Source organism: Styela clava, chromosome 15 (genome assembly GCF_964204865.1).
Source record: "Styela clava chromosome 15, kaStyClav1.hap1.2, whole genome shotgun sequence".
Classification (NCBI taxonomy): domain Eukaryota; kingdom Metazoa; phylum Chordata; class Ascidiacea; order Stolidobranchia; family Styelidae; genus Styela; species Styela clava.
Window position 1 is genome coordinate 17,903,312 of NC_135264.1, and position 24,578 is coordinate 17,927,889.

At 36.2% G+C, this 24,578-nt stretch overlaps 1 protein-coding gene across 1 annotated transcript; it reads left to right on the top strand.

The window, feature by feature from the left end:
• Positions 1-514: 514 nt before the first annotated feature.
• On the top strand, positions 515-22,715 carry LOC120334477 (uncharacterized). The gene is made up of 19 exons (XM_078109482.1): positions 515-851; positions 1,954-2,095; positions 2,674-2,717; positions 3,000-3,152; positions 3,897-4,046; positions 4,947-5,120; positions 5,437-5,544; positions 7,534-7,647; positions 9,119-9,226; positions 11,339-11,437; positions 12,093-12,254; positions 12,907-12,999; positions 13,482-13,610; positions 13,934-13,999; positions 14,710-14,826; positions 15,449-15,565; positions 16,247-16,330; positions 16,682-16,792; positions 17,103-22,715. The coding sequence occupies exons 1-19, from the start codon at positions 584-586 to the stop codon at positions 18,686-18,688; spliced, it is 3,825 nt and encodes a 1,274-aa protein (XP_077965608.1). The 5' UTR covers positions 515-583; the 3' UTR covers positions 18,689-22,715.
• The last annotated feature ends 1,863 nt before the right edge of the window (positions 22,716-24,578 follow it).

Here is a 24,578-nt window from a genome sequence, read left to right on the forward strand (position 1 = left end):
AGTCACCACTTTCACTCCAAGCAACTGTATCTGATGCTTGCGTATTTTTTATTAGTTAGAAAACTTGTTGCCAGGGTCAGATTTGTGACAGTTTTTTCAACAGACTTGATTTTGATATTTTGTGGCGAGTCAGATAATCGGACTCAGTTGTAATCTATATTACGGATAAAAGGGTTGTCGTAACAAATTCAATTTTATTTATTTACTTCTCAATTTTCATATTTTATTATTTACTGCATGAAAAAAATAAACTTGATTATGAATGAATATGAAGGAAGGCCTAGTACAGCGCTTCTAGGTGATAAAGTCAGTCAGTTCAAACTCATTCTGGTTGTTTGATGTTGCAGTCAATATTGTAGTTAAAACATCATTGTCTTAGGATTGGATATTTTTAGGGTACAAACAATATATAGAAATCAAAGACATTATTATATGGATTTATTGAGTTGTCAAATTTATCGCCTATTTCGAGCTTTTCGTGCTGAAGTATTTCATAAACATGAGAAAATACAAATCTACAGATTTGACTGAACTTGGATATTTTACTTGTCACAGGAATATAAATCAGTAGAAATCTAGAATAATGTCTGACTCCGAACAACAACAAAACGTTCCTAGTTTGATCGATCAACAAACAGACAAATCTGATCTTACCGACCCAGGAACAATCGAGGCGGATTCAGCTGTTCAACAAATAATCGAGTCCGATATCATTGATAACAATTCCAGCAATGATACCGACGATTCAGGAAACGAATCCCCACAACAACAACAACAACAAGAACCTATGATTCAAGACTTGGGTCCTGAGGATGAGATCCCTGAAGCGCAAGGTCCAGGACAGGGCGGAGGTGGGGAGAATTGTATATATTTGATGGGCTAAAAGACTTTTTTTCGTTTCCAATATATATAATGGCTACATGGACTTGAATTTGAAACGTCACAAAATCGTTTGCTAACATTGGCTGTGCTTCATCAAATCTCGCATAGTGATCATTACACTGCTGAATTCCAATCGTGTATAGCAGTTCAATATTGGATACCATGGTAGTGTGGGGACTGTCTGTGTTAGCCAATTGAATATCTCCTTGCCCATAGGTTTTTAAAGATAAGATTTACATATTTATCCCAGGGAGAGGAAAGCCGATAAGACGGCTTATTCATATGGCGAACCACGGCCTCTCGTCCGGTTACCATTCCAAGTCGGGTATGGGATTAGTTAGTTATTTGTTTTCGGAAGCATGGACTTGGTGGTGGAGGGAGCCATAACCGACCAGCGATTACGTGAACCACCCAACGACGGCGAGGAGTCTAGCAATCCTCTCGCACATGACCATCCTTGCATGGGATTCGAACCTGCGAACCCACGCAGAATAATTAGAGGTGCGGTGGCGGGCGTATTCCTAACGCTTAGCACGATGAGCCACACCGCCGTGCCGGGCCCCTTTACAAAACTTGATGTAAAGTAGTCGAACAAAATTAGTTACTTCCCTATTAGTACACCCACTTCTGCAGTGCCTAATATTATATGTTTGATATCGCTCGTAATAACTTATCCATCTTAAGATCGGTAAGTATGTTGATAGGTATTTGTCTGTTTGTCTGTCTGTTATATGCACGCGATATCTCACGACGAAAGCGAGGTTGAATCTGATCGAAATTTTGCATGTGCATTCATCATAGCTTGGATCAGAAGCCTATTGATTTTGGATGAATTATGTGGTATAATATAATAATTTTTTTTGATGAGTAAAATATTGAACATACGGAAGATCGATATGTCGGCAGTCTCCAATTGTTATTTAGTTATTGAATACAATGTGGGTGTACAATGTTAGTGCAATATTGTTTTTTTTCCAATGCATTGATTGGAAAACAAGTTTATAGGATATTAAGAAAGATATTTGCTTCAATTAACAGTCGCTAAGACTATCAAATTATTTACATTTGCAGGACAGGCGGCTGGTCAGCTACTACCCCAACAAGTGGTTCAACAACTCGCAGCCATAGCTAGACAAGCTGGCAATGCTATACATCTCAGTTATTACGGGGGCCCAGTTTATCAAGGCTCAGTAATAAAAGGAGATATCGTGGAGTGAGTAGTCAGCTTTGATTCTGAAATGTTATTTCAAGAATTGAAAAATCAAAGCATTTTCCCGCTCTTGCAATATTCTTTGTAATTCATTAGAGATGTACTTTTTTTTATTCTCAAGTATATATTTTGTTATGTTATAGGTAGAAATTACGGACAATTGCTAAATACGTACAAAATGCTTTATTTAAAGCAAACATTATATACGTGGATATGCACAGAGGCTGTACTAAAGGCTTTGAGATTAGAACAAACAAGTGGCGGCATTTCTGTGTGCGAAATTAATGACGCGTACTAATGCAAACACTATCGCTAGTCGAGTCTGGCATATCCTGCGCCACTATTAAAATAAAATTACAATTTCCAGCCAAATAATATATACGTCCTAAAAAAGTTCCAAAACAGTGAACAAGTAGTTCTGAATGTCTTGTTATGGGAGATACAGATCAAATGATATGCATGTCAATAAAGCGACTTCAACTCACCCAAATTAATACATCTGATACATCTAGTATGACGAAGACCGTACAAAACAGACTCTCTATATTAATTTTATTTAAATTTATTTTTTATATTTTCAGGACAAAAGCTCAAGTAAAAGGTGCAACAATTGGATATATTGGTGGTACGTATTGACTGAAATTGAGTGAACTTGGCCAAAGTAAATCAATGACCTAATTTCAAGCAAAATTTGAATTAAAACAACGATCGTTTTCAAAAATAATTTCTAACATAATGGCCTAACCTTAATCTGTTACCCATACTACGGGAGTACCAAATTTTGAAATCAATTCGTCAAATATTTACGTAGAAGCGATTTTTTCACCTGCAATAACTTCAATACCTGTTCATTCAATATTATCCCGGTCATATGCTGCAAATTTAAAATATTATATATTTGTTTCAGGGCCACAAGAACCTCAAGCAATCGGTGGCCCAGGGGGACAAGCAGCTTTACCTTGGTATGGGGAAGGAGCATCTGGTAGTTCTCAGGTACCTGCAATAGGTGGTCCCGAACAACGACCTGCTTTACCTTGGCATGGAGAAGGAGAAAGAGAAGGTTTGTGTTAGATTCATTAAGATACATCCAACTTGCGTCAAATTTTGAACCGTTCAATATGGCAAAGCTATTGCTGTATTAAAAATCATTTACTATTACAAAATTTCTGTATTTTTACGAAACGATGTCCGGGCTTTTAAATCGTTAGACTTAACTGTGTAAGCATCGCTCATTAGAAAGTTCAAGTTTTTGAAACCGAAAATGAAAAAGACAAAGTAATCAATCTGGTTTTATTATCTGGTATAATATATTATATTCATTGTATTCCCAGCTTCAGTTTTGTCCTATCATTTATTTCTTGTTTTGGGTTTATAAAACCTAAATTCAAACTAAGATAATTTGCCAATACCATTCGTATTTCAAAGCACCAAAGAAAAAGTTTGATAATTTCGTTCGATAATTTCACAATATGCTCAAAAACGTTTTATTTCAATCTTTGACAGCCTACATCACCAAATTAGGTGTCAAACCTTCTGTGTCCACGGCATAACAGGGGCAGGGGGTATATTCACTTGGCTATAACAGACAGTCCCCGAACTCGTAATAAAATATGAAAAATTTGATTAAAATTATGGCCAAACCATAACCTGGTACACATACTACAAGAGTACCCAATTTTAAAATCGATTAGTCTAATATTTCCAGAAGAAAGCGATTTTTCACCTGCAACAACTCCAACACCTGTTCATTCAATATTATCCCTATCCTATGCTGCAAATTTGAAATATGATATATTTGTTTCAGGTTCACAACCTCCTGCAATCGGTGGCCCAGGGGGACAAGCAGCTTTACCTTGGTATGGGGAAGGAGCATCTGGTAGTTCTCAGGTACCTGCAATAGGTGGTCCCGAACAACGACCTGCTTTACCTTGGCAAGAAGAAGGAGAAAGAGAAGGTTTGTGTTACATTTGTTGAGATACATCCAACTTGCGTCAAACTTTGAACAAAGCTATTGCTGTATTAAAAATCTTTTACTATCGCAAAATTTCTGATTTTTTTACGAAACGATGTCTGGGCTTTTAAAGCGTTAGACCTAACTGTGTAGCATCGCTCATCAGAAATCTCAAGTTCAAATTCCATGCTCTTACCTCACCCAGGGTTGTCAACGCCCAACGGAAAGTCCCCCGGCCAACAAATAATTGTAGTTTTACGTTGGATATCAATTACTGCTTGTACAGAGCCTACTCAGAGCGCAAGGCTTGAATCAGCATCATGTAAAACATTCGCTGAAAATCTGAGTATTCTAGGCCAGCACCAAAGCTGTGAATAGGGATGGTCAGGGAATGTCATGAAAAGTCAAGGATTTTCAACCTTCCAACATCAACAGTGGCATCTTATCAGCCTTATTTGAAGGCGCACCAGGATGTAGCTCACAACCTGAACTTAGTGTGTGTACCAGGTTAGGTCTTGGTAAACATACTTCGGGAGCGCCTAATATTGGAGTCGGAAACTGGATTCGCATTCTAGAACTCCCTAGTGTAGAAAATCAAGAGTTTGAATTTTTGTATCGAAATCTCAGAAGTTAATATTTCTGACTAAAATTCCTAAATTATTTCACTTTCAAGTTTTTGAAACCGAAAATGAAAAGGACAAGTAATCAATCTGGTTTTATTGTCTGGTTTTCAAAGCCAAAGTATTTTTTATCACCAGAGAGTCATTTTCGAAATAGTTTGTAGCCGGTTGTGATTTTTTTCAATTCCACTGCCCCGATCTAAAATTAGCCGTCAGTCAGTAAATTGACAGCCTATTCCTATAGCGTTTCGTCCAATTATTTTCAATGCTGTTTTTGTAATAGCGCTTCATCCTGGTAGCAATCAACCTCTCGCATTGCCTGCACCAGAAGCGCAGTCTCCTTCATCAGGGAACGAACAGCTTGGAGAGATCGGGGCGACAGTGCCAACCGGTGAACCAGAAATATTGGATCCAATAAAGCCAAAGAAAAAATCAAAGAAAAGGCCAAACAGAAGAGGTGAAAATAGCATTGTTATACCGTAAATACCCTGAAGATTTTATTGCCAAGTGGTGGTTCAAGTATTTTTAAAGGGAGCAAAATTCTAAACTCTGCGAAACCTTTGAAATTGTTCCGATTAAAAAAATATTATTTCCGAGAATATATTTTAGGCCGCCTCCCAAAGGCCTACAAAGCATCTCACAGAACCTTTCAGGTGAAACTGAATAATCGTCAAATTAATACACAATATAATTCTTTTTTAATAGGTAATTTGGATATGATGCAGATGATCGTGTGATTTTTGTTATTTTACTACTTTTTTTATTATATTCAGGTTCCAATCGAGATCCAGAGCCTGTTTCTACTTCACGTTCATCTGTGGAAAGACGTTTCATTGACGAAGAGACATTGAATGCTAATGTAACGACACCTAAAGTAGTTGGTAAGAGCCAATATTCGACGTAGAAATATTCCCCAAAATTACCAATCAGTCCCAAAATTCAGCCTAGTCATATTTCATCTTACATCAGGGGTCGGCAACCTACAGCCGGATCCGGCCACGGAGTACTACAATCTGGCGCGCGGCGCTTCTCAGAATTATAGTAACAAAACAGTTGTTTTGACGATTATACTTTTTATGTAACAAAATTTATTGTGAGACTAAATTATATTATAATCTAACAAGTATAAATTCAAAAATCAAAAGTAGATCCTCTTTATCATAAGAATCAAATAATCAAAATGGCAGACATTTATAAAATCGAGGTACTGAAACTCAAGCGCCAACATCTTAATAATAAACTGCCTGCTTTCAAACACTATTTTGTCAAACAAATGAGTGTTCACTCTTATTTAACTCGTTCGGCTGCCAATAGCTCTTACTATGTGCCTCGCTTTTTCACCAATCAATCACAAGGCTCTATTAAATTCAAGTATGACTTTTTTCTCACAAAGCACTGGAGTATTTTACCTTTATTTACTCAAGATTCCTTAATAGGTTAGGTATTATTCACCTTATTGATTTCCATGACTGTTATATTATTTTTTATAGCGTGTGCTCCTTACAAGAGTCACTTCACAAAATAACTGTAATATGAACTCTCTCGACAAAGACACAATTCAATAATATTCTGTTATTTTTTTATAGTCATATTTCCCGTAACAGGTCTTTTCCAACAAAGTCAAAATTCAACAATTTTTGTTACTTTTATTAATAGTCATTGTTTCCTCAACATGTCTTTCCACCTTTGTAGTTCAATTCATATGTTATATTAGTAGTTCCACTGCTTCTGCTGGGAATTCCCCTAGTAGTCAACATCGTTATGCTACGTCACATACGTCAGCAATTTCCTTGTTGTGGGCGTGCTCGCTGGAGCATGACGTTGAGTTGATCTAGTTAGTCAATACTTTATTTACTGAATCTTCCGTTCTCACATACTTTTTAGTTCCCAAATTGTTTTAATTATTTTTGCTGGTTTACTTCTGTATTGTTTGACTTACTCTGCTTCTATAATGATGTCGCTGACATGATGACTTTTTATAGTCTTCTCGCGACCCGTCGTCCATTGCAGATCAAATATTGTACTTTTTTATTTCAATGAATTTATTTAATTTATGTTAATTATGTTTTTGCACGACGAACAATAAATAGCTGAATCTGAATTCACAATTACCTAATAAGCCTATAATTTAAATTTAAATTAGACGAATGGCAACAAAACGCAGAACTAAGTGCAAAGGGTTCAATGGCGCCGAAAATATTCAAATGGAACTTTTTGAGATGCAATGAGGAAATAAATCTATATTCTATTCGAGAGATGTATCACTGCTTGATTTTAATATAAGAAGTATCATCTGTTCGGTTTTCAACTTTCTAAAAATATGTGCTGCCCGCCAATGACTTGCAACCTTAACTTTGGCCCGCGAGCGACAAAAGGTTGCCGACCCCTGCCTTACATCATATGAAAAAATATTCCCATGACTTAGCATAAAACAGCAACATTTTTGATGAAGATTCTGCCTCTCAGAATTCATAAAAATTTGGATAAAAATATTGCCGCCTAGCGGTTTCCACCATCTTCAAGTTTTGAAAATTTGGAATTGATTGATCCAGTAGTCGAAACAACCAGCGTGTCCACTTTGTTTGTATTCGATGAGGCCTCGGAAATAGGGAATTCATAACACTCAAATAAATGTTATTGGCGATGGTCATAAAATTATTTTTTTACACTTTTTGAGTTTTGCGAATCATGATATAAATATATATATAGATATTGATTAAAATGACTCCATTAGTGGTGACGTCATTAAATTTTAAATCCTTCTGCTTGAACCCAAAATTTGAAATTTTGTTCTGGTGGGGTTAGTCGCTGCGCAAACACTACGTTTCACTTTGTTTTGCTTCAAATTTAAATGCTTGATTTACATTCAGGAATCCCCACTGCTTCAAATCCAGAAATATCAGGAGCATTCCCACTAATTCCACCTGAAACTTTGAATAGAGGAGATGCAAACGTTCCATCTGGAGCAAGACCCAAAACAACAGGTATAAAAATCTAACTCAATTATATTTGGTTTGTCGGGTATTTCACTAGTCCTTATGCTCTATCACAACGATGGCCAACACGTCGATCGCCACTTCGTGGGTAGTCGTTCTCGTCTGGTTGCGAAAATTTGATAATATACCTAGAAAAACTGCCTTGAACCAGTTTCATGCAGCGCGTGTTGTGTGTTTTTAAACAGGAATAATACAGTACTGCGCATCCGCTAAATACGATACACACTGTATAGTGCTTGATCCCGGGTGAGACTGACAGAGTATATTATTACGTAATAAAAGAAAGTTTTGCCATTGCCGAAGTTAAGAAATGAACGTGCCGAATATCGTGTGCCTTGACCTGCGAACGATCTTACAATAACTTCGGCAGTATGTGAAAGTATTTGTTTCACTTGCAGTGGCATCAGAATGGCCCATTCTTTTTAATTACAAGTGAGTGAATAATCGACAGAAATTGTAAATTAGAAAGTTCGAGCTGTCATAGTTTGGGAATATTTATTTTTCACCTCAATGTTTTTTTATGGGATTTTCATCACTTACAACAAAAAATTAAGCAGGTCCTAAGTTTGAATTGTATGATTTAAATAAATCTCAAATAAATGATGAAGCAGTTACACCAGGTACAATTACGTAATAAAATTAACAAATTAAATGGGACGCAGAAAAATAAAATTTTTTATGGCGATTTCATTAAGAATGCGCCCAAAGAACCGAGCTTATTGGCAGTGGCTCAATTTTTTTGTATACATGTGTGCAATTATCGGAATATTTAAATTCATTTGTTTTTGAGTAAGATCTTATTACCGATCAGTCGATCGCGAGCTATTTTGGCAATCGCAGTCTCGAGTAGGTTGGCCACCCCTGCAGTCTGTCACATTGAACAATGCTTTGTGCAGGCAAATTTTGATAGGCAGAAGAATATTAGTTGAATGTTAATTAATTTAACATGTTAGTGTTGTAATCGCCAACCAAATAATTTGGCTCCATGGCTTGAAAGGTATTTTTGTGGGAACTGGGATCCTTTTCGGCATTCCATACCAAATTGATATCGGACAGGAAATTTGAACCTGTCTTTTTATAATAACTCTGGACAACGATACTCATTCCTTTGGTTCGTTAATAAAATGGCGCCATCTTGTGGCAATTTGTTATTCAATCATTTTTATTCGATTGTTTATCCCCGAGTATTTGCTGATTTTTATTAGTATCATTCAGTATATCCACTTCTCCAATTCACTTCTACAATATCTCTATCTATTTTTTCTACCCAGGTTCGAAAAGATATATCTATGTAGCGATCTCAATGAAAATGATTCCATTAGTCTTGATGTATGTGATTTCTAAATCCTTTCTGCTTGGGCCCAAAATTTGAAAAATAGCTGGAGGAAGGTTTGTCAAGGTTTGAACAGTAAACCTCGCTTTATTCTGCTTCGAATTTAAATGCTTGATTTACATTTAGGAATCCCCACTGCATCAAATCCCGAAATATCAGAAGCATTCCCACTGATTCCACCTGAACCTTCAAATAGACGAGATGTGGCATCTGGAGCAAGACCAAAAACAACAGGTAAAAAAGGTATCCGGTACCGTATAGCAGTGGTTCCCAACCACCGTGCCGCGGCATACTAATGTGCCGCGGAATGATTATTGGTGTGCCTCGGAGAGATTTCATTTTAGAATTCATTTCAAGTGATTCCGATTTCCAATGACAGTTGAAAGTTAGCATGTCAATTTACAGAGGGCATTTTAATTTGAAACCTTGAAAGATAATGAGAGTAAACTAAGTGTGTGTGTGTGCGATGCTGTAGTGGATGGGTGTTCAGCACTTGGGGAGTGTTTGTGCGCGCGCAGGACTATCGCATCGAACTCTTGGGCGGGCACTTTCCATAATATTTGTGGGTCGAACTTGGATTGCCAGCTAAAAAAAAAGGCGTCGTTTATTGTTACGTAACAATGACCTTTCGATACCACTCTCTTGAGTATTAGCTTGTCATTTTACTATTCATATATCCAGTACACAGGCCGCTTTACTGGACACTGAACTCACACGTCACTAAACCGATCCCTTGAATTCCGCGAGAATTACCCAACGGTTCTTGCTAACAAAGAGAAACGAAAACTTTTAGAAGTCAAATTTGGTTATTGTTTCAATTGTTAGTTTTGTATAAAGCGCATTAAAAATGTCAAACAATGTAACAAATTATTTTGCAAAATTTTTTCCAAATTTTACCAAGGAATTATTTTTTGACTAGTAGAATTGCTATTATTCCTGATTTATTGAACTCAAAATAACATTCAGCATTCAGGCAATGACTTTGAAGGGTTTTTATTCTCTATTTATTACAAAAATAAAACAGCCACGATAGAAAAGTAAAATCATAAGAAGGTTAACTATTGTCTTCATAAATATCCGCATTCCGCCATCAGAAATGATAATATTGTCAGCTTAAAATTGGGACAGTTATTAATTTCAAACGGGGATGAGGCGATGCGTTGTGGCGATGTATTGTTCATGTGCATTAGCACAGTTTTGGACAACGCTACCCACTATGCTATTGCATTTCATTTATTTTCCAAGTTTCGTTGCATCTAAGTAAATATCGAATAGAAGAGCGCCACCATGTGGCGAATTATTGCTCAATGCCATTAGCACAGTTTGGGTCAATGCTACCCAATATGCCATCGCATTTCATTTTTTTGTTTAAGTTTTGTTCCACCTAAGTGAATTTTAAATGAAATTGAGCCGCCATGTGGCGAATTAATGTTGGCGTCCATTAGCATCGTTTATGTCAAGGCTACCCATAATGCCATTGCAGTTCATTTCTTTTTCGAGTTTCGTTGTACCTGAGTTAATTTCAAATACTGTTGCGCCATCATGTGGCGAATTATTGTTCACAGGTCAACGCTACCCCCTATGCCATTGCATTTCATTTCTTTTTCAAATTTCGTTGCACCCTACTAAATTTCAAACGAAAATGCGCCACCGTGTGGCAAATTGTTGTTTACGTCCATTAACACAGTTTGGGTCAACGCTACCCACTGTGCCAATGCATTCAGTTTCGTTGCACTTATGTAAATTTTCAATGAAATTGCCCATCATTTGGCAATTTGTAATTCGCTTCTGTATATCTGTGCGTATATTCTATCGTTTATCTCTGGTTATTTGCGGACTTGTCGTATAATATATTATATTCATTGTATTCCCAGCTTCAGTTTGTTCTGTTATTTAGTTCTTGTGTTGGGTTCATTAAACCTAAATAATTTGTCAATACCATTCGTATTTCAAAGCACCGAAGAAAAAGTTTGATATTTTCCTTTGTCAACTTCACAATATGCTCAAAAACTTTTTATCCTTTAACAGCCTACGATGTAATATGTGCCACATTACCAAATTAGGTGACAAACCTTCTGTGTCCACGGCTTCCATTTCCAAGTAAAAATTCATGTTTTTTTACTTTTGTATAATACTTTATTTACTCAAAACAAAAATTAACTTTAATATGACTCTGCGTCTCCTTAATTGAGAGCGTGAAAACTTGCAATAATGGTGCCCTAGCAGTATTTTCCTCGTGAATATATCAATTAAACACTGGTTCGGCTATGTCTGTGCTATTCCACAAATTCCTGCAAAAGTCATCGAACAGCTTTTTTGACCTAATTTTTCAATTAATAATGACAGATCAACAGAGTCGACCAACAGCTGGACAGATAGAACCAAGGAAGTCTCTGCCGCATCCAGAACAGATTGAAACGAGGAATTCCAGGGACAGTCAATCAGGTATTTAAATTATAAAATAAAATATTGGAAACTGAAGTGTCAAAAATGTTGCTTGCGTAATCGTCGAAGTTCTGTTATATGAAATTATATTGAAATACATCGACTGGAGGAACTTTTCATTGTCTTGTAACATCTAGAATGAATATAAAAGCTTTATAAGTAAAATAATTGATATTGTGGAATGAACATGTCTATATAACAATAAAGTAATGAAACAAACAAACAAAACCCTCGGACGCGTCGCTGGTTAATGATGCATGAATTTTATGAAGCGACTCTGTATACGCTGTTTACGCACATAAGATTGATCTCAGCATAATATAGCTATACTAAAGTTATCGAGAATAGGAAATGGGGCGTTCAATTGTCTTTATTTTCTCATACCGGAATGTTTTTTTGTCAAATAATTCGAAAATAGGCCCGCATTATTACCTCATAACTGAATCTGGTGTTTTCGTCGAAATGTTTATTTGTTCTTATTGAAATTTGACTAAGAGGAAAGGATATTTGTGAATCGAATATTAAATACTTTTTTAAAGTTCAAGTTTGAACTAAATCCGAAACAAAATTAGAAAAAAAAATTTCTGGACAAAGAAACGAATTGCTTATATTTACCACATGCCTGACTTGACTTTTAATGTTTGTATTTTATTAGCTCTCGATCCCTCTGTAAGTTCGGCCAGTCATGAACCGCTTATACCAGGACCACGAGCATCACTTTCAACCAACGAACAATTACAAGCGGCAGTGACGCAAGAGCCAGCCAATGAGCAGGTGTTGGATTTCCTAAAACCGGAGAAACGTACCAGCAGAAAAGGTATTAAATATATTCACTTTATTTCTTGGCAAGATTTTCACCAAATATACAATGTACAAAATGCTATACAAGTAGAACTCTTGAGCATGCGTTTTGCAAAGCAATAGCTCTGTAGTTGTCTTCTCCTCGAGCATCGATATCGCTGAGCGATTGCGACTGGTGAGTTGTCTGCCTCTCGTTGCTCGGTAGTCGAGTTGTCTTTACCTCAAGCATCGATGACGTCACGTCGCAGAGCGTTTGCTCGACTGGTGAGTTGACGGCCTGTCGGGCGACTGCCGTAGGCGAGTTTAGACTACTGCAACCATAGACTACTAAGCTCACATTCATAAATATATAAGTGTTACTGTGATGTATAAAAGTTTTATTATACTTAAAGGTGCTCATTTGAAACATTTAATACTAATAAACTTAAAAAATTTATACGCACGCAGTCCTATAAATCTCAAGTAAAAGTAGATTGCTGGTTAAGGCGACACTCGCCGATTACTCAGGAGTAATATCGAAATCGTAGAGCAATTCTGCATATATCTCATGATTCGGTCACAAAATAAATTCTTCAGGCACTTGATATAACGTATTCATCTACCTGAATTCTTTCAAGGAATTCTCCATATCAGTATTGCAAATGAAACGAATTTATTTATATTTTCAGATCGACCATCGGTGCGATTTTCACCTCAAGATGAAGTCGAGGAGAGAAGTTTTGTTGGTGAAGATACTGATGTAACAATTCCTAAAGCTATTGGTAAGCACTTATGGCTAATAAATATTCGACCAAGGTATTATCGCAGGTAGTAATTTTGCCTCAACTGATATGAAAAATTGCTGTGACCAGAACTGCCATGACAAGCGCTAAACGAGGATATTGGTGAGAGACCTAAGACTTATTGAAAGTTAGGAAATCCCCCAAAACAGCGCTCTTACTCCATAGTGACACCTTGTGTCCCATCACTAATGAATTGATACCTCGCTGATTATACGATATAATTCATCCAAAATCGATAGGCTTCTGATACGAGCTATGATGAATGCACATGCAAAATCTGGAGCAGATTCAATCTCGCTTTCGTGAGATATCGCGTTCAACAGACAGACATACAGACAGACAAATACCTATACAACATAAGTATTAAACCGATCGCTCTCTCTTTACAAAATTTTACAATAGAAAAAATTTCATGTTTCACTTTTCAAGTTTAAGCTCATCCATTGATATTCAATATTCAGGAAGTCCTACATCACCAAGTCCAATATACGACCGAGATTTGCAGCAAGCAATTCCGTCTCCTGGAAGAACGGAGCATCAACATAGGCGCAATGTGAACATACAATCAGGAGCAAGACCTAAAACTACAGGTTAGCTTTCACGTTTATTTTCGCTTTTTCTTCATTCCGAAGAAGGCTCCAGACAAGCAACAGCAACACTTGCTGACATCTGTGGCAGGCAGATCTGTGCCTTATCGTTTCCCTTACTAGTCTTATAAATGCAAAGCTGATTACAATTTGACAACTCTTTATGTTGTTCACTCAATTATATTTTAAATGCGAGGGTTTATAAATATTTTGACTAAAATATTACCACACTCATTTCTATTAATCAAATACCACAATTGAAATGGACTCCAACGTCAGTCGTAACATCATTCATTGAGGTTTTACAATTAGTATTTCGTTCACAGGCGCCGGTATGCGAGTCAGATATTTGCCAGAACAAGATGAAACAAGTGAAGATGAAACATCTGAAGGTGACTTGAGGCATTGACTATAATTCCTTTGTTGCAATATTCTGAATCTGGTTGAATTGTTCGCCGAACAGTTAATAAAAACAAACTTTCTAACATGTTACAACAAAATCAGGAAATATCAGGTGTTGGATTCCCGCTCCGTTATTCCCAGTCGTTGTGTTTAGCTCTATCGTCCTATTGTCTAAACCACACATGGACCGAATTCGGCCCGTTAAGTAATTCAATCTGGCCTGCCTGATGCTGCAACAACCAAACTGAAATCAAATTTTGATGTTTTAGCTGAAGTAACTCAAGAAATTTGTTGACGATTGCGATTAAATTTATTTTTTACCACCACTCATTGTTTTTCACCTTTGCTCTGTAGTACTGTAAATAGTGTTCATAAAATGTAACTTTTTACTTCACACATTCATGGCCCGCCAGTCTACGTAAACACATTTTTTGGCGCTTTGTTTAAAAAACGTGCCCACCCCTGGTCTAAACTGACGGGCCGATCTGGTTGGAATTTCTCATGTGGGTCATACAGGCAATGTGCGTTTCACCAAAAGTCTGTATTAATGTTTCGCTGCCATGGCAGCAGAGTAAGGCATCGGCGGAGATCCATACTTACTCCCACCAGCTTGTTGAATCTTATACTTACCATTTGCTTAGATTTCTCGATATTGAATCAATATATTTTTTTCTTTAATGTTGCGTATTCTGTATTATAGGAATCGATAGTGAAAACGAACTATCCGACATTATCAAAGATTTTATCAAATATAAAAAATACGTCTCTGAAGAAAAATCGCTGTTTACAAGAAAATCAGAAAGAAGAAAGTCTAGAGGTATGTTTAACAAGTTAGTGTGCAATTGCAATGATTGTTGCTTGAAGCCGACAAAGCCAACTAAACAAATTTACTGTACTTCCATACTATGTGAACCAAGATGGCGGACACGTAACATAGTATGTGTACCAGGTTAAGGTTAGGCCATAAGTTTATTCCAATTTTCCTTATTTTGGTTCTATTACGAGTTCGTGGTCTAGCCAAGTGACTCCCGTAGTATTTGTACCTGAAATTATGGATTAACCCTAACCTGGTACACATCCTACGTTCCAGTGTCCGCCATCTTGGTTCGTATACTACTGGAGTAACTAAATTTCAGCTTTTAACGTGTCTTGAAATTATTCAATATGGCAGATAAACAAAAATGATCTGTAGGAGTGAATTTCTCATCCTTTCCTATTCAGATTTGATGGGACGTTCACTAGTCACCATTCACTTGTGGAATGGTTTGAAGCTAAATTACTGAGTTAATGCAAAATATAAATTGTATACAATCGCTGAAATTTGGCAGAAAGTACACTAACCATAAATCTTCTTCCATTATTTGTCTTTTATGTTTTAAAAGCTTCGTATTCAAACACCTGCCATCAACTTGCAGTCATGCTGATCTTTCTCTTTGCAGACCGAAAGACCACCCATCAAGCGCCAACTACATCGAGATCTCGGGCAACACGTTCTCGTCGCCAGAGAAATGAAAGACAGTTTTCATTGACAAATCGTGTGAGATCAAAAAGTACAGGTTGGTTTCATCTACAGTGTTACTGTGGTACAGTCAACTGTTACTTTGGTACAATCTTGATGAATTTTAAAAATCATGAACTCTTAATTTGAGATTCGACGCTTCACATCTTATCTTCTGAAATTTTCAACATTTACAATTCATTGTAATTGTCATTGGTCCGATTAAGGACGAATTGTAGTCATTGAAACGGCTTCTGTCGCCTACTTAAAAATTCGATGCCTCTCATCCAATGATACACCTATTGCGACTCAAGGCTAGAGAGATGCATAAATCATAATATATTTTGTAGAATAAAAATTAATATGTTTAGAATGTTTCATTCGATATGTTCCAACATCCAGCCTTTTCGGTTACCAAAAGTTGTATTAATTTCTTGAACCTTTTTTACATCGAATAAAGAAAATTCATCCCTTGAATATCAAGAACAATCAAATATAGCACCAGACTAATTATAATGAAAGTTTTACGCTATTTAATGTCACAATTTGCCCATAAAAAAATATTTTCTCCTCAACCCCATTTTCAAAAATTAAAAATTTGAAATAAAATAACATGGAGTACATATAACAGGATATCTAAGTAAACAGCTGAAAACAAAAAATATTTTTCTGTTGTTGTTATAAACTCTTGTTAATAGGATCTGTTATTCTTATCTAAAATATTTATTTCTGTTTACAGATGCCAGATATTTGTCGAGCTTGGATGAAGCAAGCGGAAGTGACGATTGTGGGGAATCGATACATGTTATTGATCCTGCAAAAGGTGAGTTTGTTGGATACTGCTTGAAAGCAACTGTAGAATAATATTAATTTTGAAGCCTCTTAAATACTCATTTTGAAAAATAAATATATATTTTGCAACCTTACGACATAGGACACACAAAGTTCACGATGTAACTTACTTAATGCTCTCTCAGATAGTAATAAGAGACAATTCTCCACATTTCCTATTTCTTACCAACACATGAACCTTACACCTGAATAGCAGATAAATCGATAAACTATGTGATGCCAAAGGCGTCCTCATGTCATAACACCCCACCCATAATGAAGTGAATCGGCAATATTTATTAAAAGCTAACTTTATAAATATTGTCGTTTTTTTCATTTACAGATAGCGACAGTGAAAGTGAATTATCCAGCATTGCCAAAGACTTTGTGGCCTACATAAAACATAAAACTAACCCAAAGTTTTCAAGACAGATAAATAAAAGTTATTTTGAAGGTGAGGCCCAAACAGACTTCAATTAGTTTCTGCGTTACAACTTTGTTTATTTGTCTGTGTGCTTAATACCTGTTATCTTTTCATTGGGGCTTGAATTGTTTTTGTTAATATTTTTTTTACTCAAAATGGTTTTGGTCGTACAGCGGGCTAGGATGAGTTTAGCTCATCCCTTTCTTCCTAGACCAAAATCATAACTGGGAAGTGATGGGTCATTTTGAAACGTTGTTGAGATGCCTCATCGTACAAGTTGTAAAATATTTTTCATACTAAATGATTTTATACTGTTTATATAATTTCCAACTATTTTTAGACCGATCCTTCACCAACAATTCCTCGCAAGAGTGCCACGTCAATCTCGATCGTGAAAGAGACGGAATGAACCCAACCCAACAGACACAACCGAGTGGTAGAGAACTTCGTGTAAAGAAACGCGATACAAGTGACAAACATTTACAACCAGATGATCCAAACTATAATAAAGAATATGAGACTTCGGTATTGAAAATGACTGAGATTTACAAGAAAGAACGGGATATACAAACATTAAAAGAGTTTAAGCCTCTCTTGCCTTTCATTGAAATTTTCTGGACTAAGATTTTATTTAAAATGACAATGGCTGGTTACAATCGTCCATCCGGGGCTCCGGAAAAACTATGGTCAAATTTCACAGATGAAATTACTTGTGATCGAGGTTCAAAAATAACAATGAAACCGTACATTTCAAAAATAAAAGACATCATGAAACTAGGCGAAGAATTCATTTCCAGCCGTAAATACATTCATGCTATAGTCGCGTTCTATGCAGCTGCTAAACTTCACCGACAAAGCGGAAAAGGCAACGAATCAGTGAATGGTATATGGACTTGCTTCGATAGAGCAGGGTTTGTTGCTGAAAAAATGCAAAAGTCTGTGCAAACTGCAAATGTTGCCCAGAATCACGTGATTCCAATTATGCATGAAATGACTGACTTTCTGAAGCCTATTCACAGTCAAAGTCAATTTGCAGAAGAACTGGAAAATAAATCAAAAGAATTTTTCGAAGAGAAGAAATTCATTTCAGCCACAGTCGCATTATACGTCGCAGCCAAACTGCACAAAGAGACAAATGAAGGCGATGACTCAGCTCATGGTGTTCTGTCATGCATTGAACAAATAAGCTTAGTCATGGAAGAAATGATAAAGCAGAAACAAACAAAAACTTTAAGTCACGTGATATCACTCATTACTGAGATGACTGATTTCATTGGAATGATTGAAATATCAAACTACAGTCAGTTTATCAATGAAATGAAAAGCAAAGCCACAGAATTCCATTCAGAGAAAAAGTTAATTCCATCTGTAGTTTCATCCTACGTCGCTGCTAAACTACATGGACTTGATAATAAAGGAGTTCAATCGGTGAGAGAAATTGTACAATCTGTTTACCAAATAAAACTCGTCGTTGAAAAGATGACAAAACAACATTCAATGAAAAAGATTGTCATAGATCATGTGATACCACTCACGCATGAATTGTTAGAGATTGTACGAACGATAAAAGATTCGACTCATAAAGTCAGAGTAGAGATGGAGGCTTGGTGTTTATATCACATCGGTCTTTGCTACAATTACTGCGATGAATATCAAGAATTTGCGAACATAAACAATTCCGCGATTATACTTATGAAAAGAGAACTTGAAGAACCTCAAAGATATCAAATATATGGACATTGTCTTAATAATGCAGGAGTAGCGTATAATAGAATGGGAAATATAGAGAAAACGGTTGAATTGTATAAAATGTCGTTGGAAGCGAAGATGAATGCTGAAGATTATGCAAGTTATAAAGATAAGAATGAACTTATTGAATTAACAAGAAATAATTTGAGAATTGTTGAATCCAAGTTGCCCAAATAGGTTTATCGGTAGATTCAGTCAGGAATTAAAATTGATTAAGTGTGAACCGAAGATGAATCACACTATGTTGGAATCGCAAAGAACTCGAATCCCATCGTCTCACCCAGTGTGTCAATAATGTTGGGAATGCCGAGCCAGAAAGATATCTGTCTATATAATAATAGAAGCTCTTTATGTATCAGTGGATGCTCGTACAAGCCTTGTTGGGAGTGAAAATGTAAAAGTCTGATAAAAATAATATCTATGGTCCATACTTGATTTTGTATTTAGTGATAAAGTATTCGATTAAATTTTCAAAGTCTGCTTGAAATAAATTTAAGAGTTTAAAGAGCAAGGCTTTAACACACTACTTCCCACATATGAGAAGTCTTCGCCAAACAAGCCTATGTGGAAGCACTCACTTATTTGTGATATTTCATTCAACTTGCTATTAAACTGAAGGTAATTGATAGGTAATTGATTCTCCTTGGAATATTCATGTTATTATTAATATATATCTTAAGCAGCAATCAGATTCTTGTGCTAGGATTAAATTTTTGAATGAATAGATTTTTTTGTGATACCATTGAGAATTAAAAAAAATCATTTAACAGGAAATAATGATTTTTACGATTTTTGTTTTACTGCAAACTTTGTTTTACCGTTATTTATCAATTCCTATGAAATTTGAGTTTACTTTACAATTTGTTTAATAGCGATTTACTGAATTCAATATTATCAATACGCTTATTATTATATTTTGTGAAGGTCTCATTTTTAAATCAAGCAACCACACATGGCCCATTCTAAACATAGAATCCAGATCTTCCCGCTGACACTAGATTCACTTCATATCCGGTTTCCTACTTCGAGGGAAGATTGTTGACTCCAAGTCCGATTCCCTACTTAGGTTTGAACGCCAGAATAAATGCCTTTGGTTAACTGAATTGGATTTATGATTATTATGGAATTCAGAATAGTCATTCACCCATTCCTGACTTAAGAACTTTAAAAGTAGGATTCGCCCCCAACAATTATAAAAAGTCAAATCTGTTTCTCTAGTTTTGTTTCTCGTTTGTAGCGATTTTAAAATCCGAAATTTGTCGTTACAGCGGACTATGAATAGCTTTATTGAAAGTCAACAGTTACTCCAGGTCAAGTTAGATATTGCCAACTGTCATGAGATTTCTGATTTCATTTTGAATATTTTTAACCTCCCAAAGTAACCTTTTACAAAGGAATTTTTTCTTTTCCATATGATCGTGTGTAAATATTTTCAGTGTTCTTATTAAACTTCTCAAAATCGTTCAGGTATTTTTGTAAACCCCCAAATATTTAATTTGAGAGAAAAATCTTTGTTTTTTCATTTTTATAAGCGATTCATTTTGTTTTTAATGTTTGATTTCAATGTTTGTTTTTTACAAAGATTATTCAGTTCAAGAAATAGATAAAAGTACAAATTGAAGCTCGAAATGTGTTTTACGCAAGTTTTCCAAATGAATACTCCGGTAGTATGTGTACCAGGCTAGGCCATAATTTTATTCCGATTTTTCCTATTTAAGTTCTATTACGAGTTTGGGGACTGTCCGTGCTAGCCAAGTGAATATCCCTCTGCCCATAGGTTTCAGTCCCTTCACACAACTTGATGTAAAGTAGGCAAACAAAATTATCCATATCCTCCATATTGGAAATACATTTCTCCCTCTCTTACATTACAATTTCTCAAACAGCGATTTACTAATAATCCCAATATTATCAATACGTTGTTTATTATATTTTGTAAAGGTCTTATTTTTAAAGTAAGCAAAAGCCATACATGGCCCATTCTAAACATAGAATCCAGATCTTCCCGCTGACACTAGAGTCACTTCATATCCGGTTTCCTACTTCGAGGGAAGATTGTTGACTCCAAGTCCGATTCCCTACTTAGGTTTGAACGCCAGAATAAATTTCCTTTGGTTAACTGAATTTGATTTATGATTATTATGGAATCCAGAATAGTCATTTACCCATTCCCCTGACTTAGGAACTTTAAAAGTAGGATTCGTCCCCAACAATCATAAAAAGTCAAATCTGTTTCTCTAGTTTTGTTTCTTGCGATTTTAAAATCCGAGAAATAATTAATTTTCTTTGGTTAACTGAATTTGATTTACGACTCTTATGAAATCTACGTAAGTAAAGTCATTTAAGTAAAGTAAAGTCATTTACCACCCATTTACAGAGATTTTAAAGTGCGTCAGCAGACTTTGAATAACTTGAAAACAAACGGTTATACCAGGTCAAGTTATATATTCTCAGCTGTGATAAGATTTATGATTTCATGATGCAATTACAAGCTTGAGTGTGAATAATCGTTACAGTGCTGTTATTAATAAAATCGTTTTACAGGGATATTTTTACCCCCCTAAGTTACCGTTCACGGGGGAATTTCTTTTTGTTTTTTCTACAATTGTGTGAGAATAAATTCAATGCTTTTACCAAACTTCTTAAAATCGTTTTAGATATTTTTAATCCCCCAAAGTTACCTTTCACACGAGTATTTTTTTTATTTTTTCTATGATTGTGTGTAAATAAATTGTCACTGAGCTTCTAGAAATGATTTTAGGTATTTTTCGTATCCCCCCCAATCTTTAATTTCAGAGAAAATTTTTTTTTTTTTTTTTCATTTGTATCAGCGATCCATTTGTTTTTTTTGATTTCAATGTTGTTTTTTACAAAGATTATCTGGTTTGAGAAATGGATAAAAGTACAAATTAAAGAACGATAAATGCGTTTTCAGCCAGTTTTTCAATTGTTTTTCATGAAATTACTTTGGTGCTACGTCTCTTTATTGATATTTGTTCATTATATCATTTGTTTTATTACAATTTATACTGATTTAAAAGCTATTTTTCATACTTTGATATTTCATAGCTTTTGTGGTTGGTTCCCTTGGCAGTTATGTGTGGGGAACCAGACTGCTCTTTGTGCTTTTGGTGTGGCCGGAGGAGCGGCTACGGCAGTCTCCCATAATTGCATTAAAAACTTTATTCGAGGTTCCCATCGCGTCTAGAGGGCCTGGTGCGGACTTCCTGACATTGTCGGCTAATTTGACTTCACCGTCTTTTCCGACACTGTATTCTTCTCTGTTTTTTTGTCTTTCTTGATATGTATTGGTGAGTTTGTGAGCTTGCAAGTGTGTTTCGTAATCGAATTAGTCATATTCGTCTGGTTGATTCCCATCAGTGTTTTCCCTGGGTCGTTTGAGCTCTATTCTGTGGCACAAACCTGTTACATATCGATTTTAATCGGTAAGGTATTTGTATGTCTGTATGTTTGTCTGTTAGATGCACCCGATATCTCACGAAAGCGAGATTGAATCTGCTCCAGATTTCGCATGTGCATTCATCTTATCTCGGACCAGAAGCCTATTGATTTTGGGCGAATTATGTCCTATAATTAGCGAGTTATCAATCAATTATTGATGAAGTGATCTAGATTTTTGTAAAGCGAGAAAATTTTGAGACCCGCCGAGTTCGTGTGTGCGATGCGCAGTGCGCAAGTTACAAGAGCGGATGAATCGAAACTGCAGTTTCTGTTTTGGGGGATCCCCTAACTATCGATCGATAAGTCTTCGGTTTCCAACCGATATTCTCGTTTTGTATTTTATTCGATTCTCCACCACTTGCCACCACAAACTCACGCTCGGCGATGGGGTAGATGACATATATATATTAGTTTATACCGCTTGCCTTAATTATCCCAATTTTAATATGCATTTATTGCAACACTTATCAACGGGAATTTATTAGTTTGGGTATTAAATTTCTCTCCTTTCACTGTTTCAGAATTTCAACCAGGTTGATAGGAAAAAGCGAGCGGTAATTATAATTCAGTCACATTTTTTCATGTTTAGAACCCATCGCCGAGTTAGTCATCCCCTCGCAACAATTTTATATTTGTTCATTTTGCATAAAAACTAACTTCAAGATTTCGTTACTTTCAACTTTTATTGTAAATATGTCATTAGCTTCGTTGCTCTTATGAGGTGCTGAATGGTCATCGTTGTTCGCATATATGCATATACAAATATATAATCTTTGTGCATGAAAAGAGTGTTATTCTATGTAAAAAATTGTCCTGTGCTAGGCTATGCGCACTTACTCGTAAATCAAACTATGTAAAAATGGGTTCTCTCGAGGTATGTGAACCAAAATGGCGGACACCGGAACGTAGTATGTTTACCAGGTTGGGGTTAGACCAGAATTTCAGGTACAAATACTACAGGAGTCACTTGACTAGTCTCTGAACTCGTAATAGAACTAAAACAAGGGATTGGAATTACGACCCAACCGTAACCTGGTACACATACTACGTTCCGGTGTCCGCCATCTTGGTTCACATACTCCCGGAGTACCAAAAATGCCCTAAGCTAGGTTTAGCGCACTTACTCGTGAATCAAACCCATCTCTGATCATAGTCACTGGCGATCACTGAAGTGCCTAGAGCTACTGAGACCTTAACAAAGTATGGCAATCAATCATGGATAAGTAAATACTGCTTGACCTGGGAATCAAAGGTCGATGTAATCATGAAACAGCTATGAGCGAGTGAACCACACATAACGGAAAAACTTGGTTACATTTGCAGTGAATGTATGAGCCCAAAGCCAACCGAGTATGAGAGCTGGAAACTTATGTGGAAGGAATAGGGCGAAATTTATTTTATGGACAGAAGCGTTTACTTATAATTCACATCAATTTCAAGCATCTGAAAGAAATAACTATACAAATATATAATCTTTGTGCATGAAAAGAGTGTTATTCTATGTAAAAAATTGTCCTGTGCTAGGCTATGCGCACTTACTCGTAAATCAAACTATGTAAAAATGGGTTCTCTCGAGGTATGTGAACCAAAATGGCGGACACCGGAACGTAGTATGTTTACCAGGTTGGGGTTAGACCAGAATTTCAGGTACAAATACTACAGGAGTCACTTGACTAGTCTCTGAACTCGTAATAGAACTAAAACAAGGGATTGGAATTACGACCCAACCGTAACCTGGTACACATACTACGTTCCGGTGTCCGCCATCTTGGTTCACATACTCCCGGAGTACCAAAAATGCCCTAAGCTAGGTTTAGCGCACTTACTCGTGAATCAAACCCATCTCTGATCATAGTCACTGGCGATCACTGAAGTGCCTAGAGCTACTGAGACCTTAACAAAGTATGGCAATCAATCATGGATAAGTAAATACTGCTTGACCTGGGAATCAAAGGTCGATGTAATCATGAAACAGCTATGAGCGAGTGAACCACACATAACGGAAAAACTTGGTTACATTTGCAGTGAATGTATGAGCCCAAAGCCAACCGAGTATGAGAGCTGGAAACTTATGTGGAAGGAATAGGGCGAAATTTATTTTATGGACAGAAGCGTTTACTTATAATTCACATCAATTTCAAGCATCTGAAAGAAATAACTTGCTAGCTAATCCCAAACCCGACATGGATTGCTAACGGGCAAGAGGCCGTAGTGTGTTATCGCTCCCAAGGGATAAATCTGCAAATCTTGTCCTATCTTGTATTATACCTCAAACGTCAGAGGGCGCTAGAGTTGCGCAAAATTTTCATGTGGTTGTTATATCCGGGTGTTTGTAGATAGCTTGATTCGAAAAGCGTATACTTGAGTGGATTATGAGATCTATGGGTTTAAGCAGGGTTCTGCCTTCTCATATCCTCTTGTACATGATTTGAAAAACACTTTAATTCTGTCCTTATTAATCAAATACTCTATTAGGTGTCTGAACGGCTTTCACGTGACCTTACACCAGTGGTTCTCAAACTTATTTGCGCACTAAGCAAAAAAAATATCTTGCGACACACTTGCGAAAAAATAAAGTTAGCCTTAAATGATTATGCAAATGTAA

Coding starts and splice junctions, on each gene's coding strand:
- LOC120334477 (XM_078109482.1), top strand. CDS start 584: ATGTCTGACTCCGAACAACAACAAAACGTTCCTAGTTTGATCGATCAA. Junction 4,047..4,946: donor AGAAGAAGGAGAAAGAGAAG/GTTTGTGTTACA, acceptor TTTTTGTAATAG/CGCTTCATCCTGGTAGCAAT. Junction 15,566..16,246: donor TGTGAGATCAAAAAGTACAG/GTTGGTTTCATC, acceptor TTCTGTTTACAG/ATGCCAGATATTTGTCGAGC.